The sequence below is a fragment of the Mytilus trossulus genome, chromosome 6, assembly GCF_036588685.1.
Source record: "Mytilus trossulus isolate FHL-02 chromosome 6, PNRI_Mtr1.1.1.hap1, whole genome shotgun sequence".
Taxonomy (NCBI): domain Eukaryota; kingdom Metazoa; phylum Mollusca; class Bivalvia; order Mytilida; family Mytilidae; genus Mytilus; species Mytilus trossulus.
In genome coordinates, this window is record NC_086378.1 from 60,560,151 (window position 1) to 60,563,577 (window position 3,427).

Genomic DNA, 3,427 nt, shown 5'->3' on the forward strand with positions numbered 1-3,427 from the left:
ATTTTAATTTTTTGGTTAAAATTTCAAAACATTTACACAATTTGGAATTTTGATATTTTAAAACTTTGTATGGATAAGTGTTACACGGACCGATACACTATAGAAAGCAATTCTGACTTAAATTATTTAAACAAAGAAGAAATGCAACAGGAGAAATAAAAAACTATAAACCAAAAGTTAAAATAAATTGAATGAAAAATCCTATCAATGTGCTCTTTCAATCTATTTTGTAAGAGTAGCGAGAAAATTGTTTGTTTTTCTATCCCAATTAATCCTCTATCGACTGAATAACGATTTAATATGATCACGTACAATAATAAAATATGATATAATTTAATGTTACATGTATATGCAATTTGTACAAATAAATACAGATTTAGCACTTTGTATTGTATATCAATAAAACAGACGACCGGATGATGATCTAACTCGATTTTGGCCAGCATACCATGATTTGGATTTGGACCGGAAATGACGCAAGTCGTCTTTATGATCTTTGCTTAACATTGGAACGTAATCCATTGGAGTACATAATGTCTTATAACTTTCATAAAACTCTTTGTATCCTCCCTTTAGAATGTAAAGTTCAGGAAAATGCAAGGAAGGATAATTTTCAGCGTTAAGTTCCCTGTCATTATTACGAAGAAACCGGCACATTTTTGGTCCTCTCTCGGAAGAAAACTCACAATGGAAAATAATTATATCACGCTTTCCATCTGAACGGGAAGTATTAGGATGTTTTAACAGTTCTAAAATATCATCTTTATTATGTATATTTTCAGCGCCTGGTATGTGACCACCTTCAAACTCATAGGAATATCTACTATCAATTATACGAAAGCTTCCAATTGTATCGTTGTATTTTCCGTTTAAAACATCATTGATGGTGGCTGGAGTTATGTATCTTATGTCATGATATTGTCCCTGAACAGTTTGTAAGCAACATTCTTTTTTTCCATCTCCAGTCAGTACGGCAGATTGAACTAAGACGTCTTCTGTTTTGATGGCGTGGCGCTTGATGTCGTCAGCAGACGAGTCTTTACACGTACTGAGAACTTGTGCCTCAAACGACAAAGATTTTTTCAATAAAAGTTTTTGGGATCTGATGACCTTTCTCTTACTGTAAGATACAGGGGTGTTACAGTCGATATAAGTGTCTAATTTATCGACTCTCTTTCTCTTTGAGCACAAATCTGGTTTGAGAAAACTAAGTGTTGGTGAGTCGTCAAAGTCAGCAAAGTCCATACCAAGTCCTGAATCTTCTTCGAACAAACTTTTTATAAAGTCTGGAGTTTTGAGAACTTTATAACAGTTATCTCCGGTTGAACAATCCATCTTGGTTACTGAAATAAAGAAAAAGCAATGAAATAAGTTTTGTTATATTTACGGATGTTTGTCCATTTGTAGATTTCCTGGAAATAATTCATTGACAAATAATTGCATGAAGATAAAAATGCTTTAGTATGTTAAAAACATATTAGCGCGAGATGCAAGTAGAATTTTTATACATGCCGAGCTTTAAATTTCCTCAATGTTTTAGCCTCAGACACAAATAATGATTTTTTTCGCTCTCAAACCTTTTGAACTATCTTTGGCTTTCTGTACCGAGTAAGTTACAAGCGTTCATGATGAATGTTTGTCCGGAAAATGCAGAAATGTGCACACACAATTTAAATTTAAGAAACACTGCAAACAAATTCACAAAATGTACATTACTGTATAAAAATTAAACGTGTTTAACCAAATAAGATTGATTCGGAGCAGTTAAGAAGGAGATGTGGTATGATTGCAAACGAGACAACTAACCACCAGTGCATATTATATTTAGGTTACGAACAACTTCCACAAATGAACGAAAACCATGCTGTGTAGTCTTGTTCATGCTTAGGTGTATGAATGATATAGAACAAATAACTATGCATATCCGAAAAAAATATTTTGCAAGGCTTATCCATTTTGATAAATAAACTTACTTTTTTCGAACATTTTGATCAGACAGTATTAGTACATGTAGTAGTGGCAGATGTCAGACAGAAAATAACCAATGTTGTAATTGCCAACTATTTATATTCACAGCGGAAAACAAATCCCAATTACATCTTAACATTTGTAATACCTTTATTAGATGTAATTATGACTAATTATATTGTATATTCCATTGTCATACATGCAGATTATGTTGCAAAATATTGTAAACGAACGGTAAATCGCATAATTGACGTCTGCAGGGTGTACATTCAAAGATGTTTCACTTTAAGATGGCTGTAAAGTTAATCTTTTAAATATTTTAACCATAGGGTTATGATATTTGTATATACATGATATATCATAAAAGACAGTTATCTGCAATAATCTGTGTCGATTATAATAAATTAAAAAATAAATTCAGTTATTGGATCTCCGAAATCTACAGACGATATCATTCAGGGGAATTTTTTTTTGGGGGGAAAGAGGGATAACAGAATTTGAAAATTGAACTGCTAATAAAAAAATCATCCCCAGAAAATGATCAAGATAGTCACTATTTTATTTTAAACGAACTCTGATGCATATTAATGATCGAGACTTAATGTCTATTGTACACGTAATCAGCAAAGCTAATTGTTTTACTTTATAATATTTATAATAATCACACCAAAAAAAAACTTTACTGCGCGTAACCATTTTAACTGTCTAACAGAAAGTGACCGTTGTAAAACTAACCCTTTTTTTGTGAACAAATGTGCCCGATTTGAATAAACGGCAAAATGCAGTAACTTTGAACTATCACTTTGGAATTTGGCAACTGAAGGTCCAGCACGTCGAAGAAATAACTAGTGTTTGTTAAAAATGTATGGGGTTGCAGTTCTGATTACGTCTTTTAAAATATTCAACCAAGTCTTAAGACTCTATAATGTATTCAATTTGAAATATTAATGTGAAATAATTATTTGTCATAAAATAAATTAAACTTAGTCTAGTACTTACATGGTAAAAGAATTAAAATTCTTTGCAAAATTTCTTTTTTTTAACCAACTTTAGGGTATATCCTTAATTATTTTCTTTTCCATTCAATAAGAACGAATGATAAAATATATGAAAATTCTGCAGTATTTATAATATTTCAAATGTCAAATTATAAAAGGTGAGAAAATAAAAGACAAGTACTTAACGAGTTTTTAAGTATTATACTTAGCAAGTAATTGGTATTGTTTGGAGCAGACATATGCAATTTGAATGTTGTTTTAGTCTTGTTAATTGATCTAACAGGTGTGTTAATTACAATTATGGAGTAGGTCCTTCTATGTTTTGACTATTATTCAATTATAATTTTATTTGTATTTTTTTATTGAAAATTTTACAATTTTACAAATCTCAGAGGCTCTTCTTACTTTTGAATGGAAATTGACATAACAATGAGGAGTGTGTATTGGTGGAAGCAGAAAAA

The 3,427-nt window shown here is 30.8% G+C and overlaps 1 protein-coding gene across 1 annotated transcript; it reads right to left on the reverse strand.

Annotated features, from left to right (window-relative positions):
- Positions 1-314: 314 nt before the first annotated feature.
- LOC134723604 (M-phase inducer phosphatase 1-like) lies at positions 315-2,025 on the reverse strand. Its single transcript, XM_063587169.1, has 2 exons — positions 1,974-2,025; positions 315-1,343 (listed from the first exon to the last, which is right to left on the reverse strand). The coding sequence occupies exons 1-2, from the start codon at positions 1,984-1,986 to the stop codon at positions 397-399; spliced, it is 960 nt and encodes a 319-aa protein (XP_063443239.1). The 5' UTR covers positions 1,987-2,025; the 3' UTR covers positions 315-396.
- Between the last annotated feature and the right edge of the window lie 1,402 nt (positions 2,026-3,427).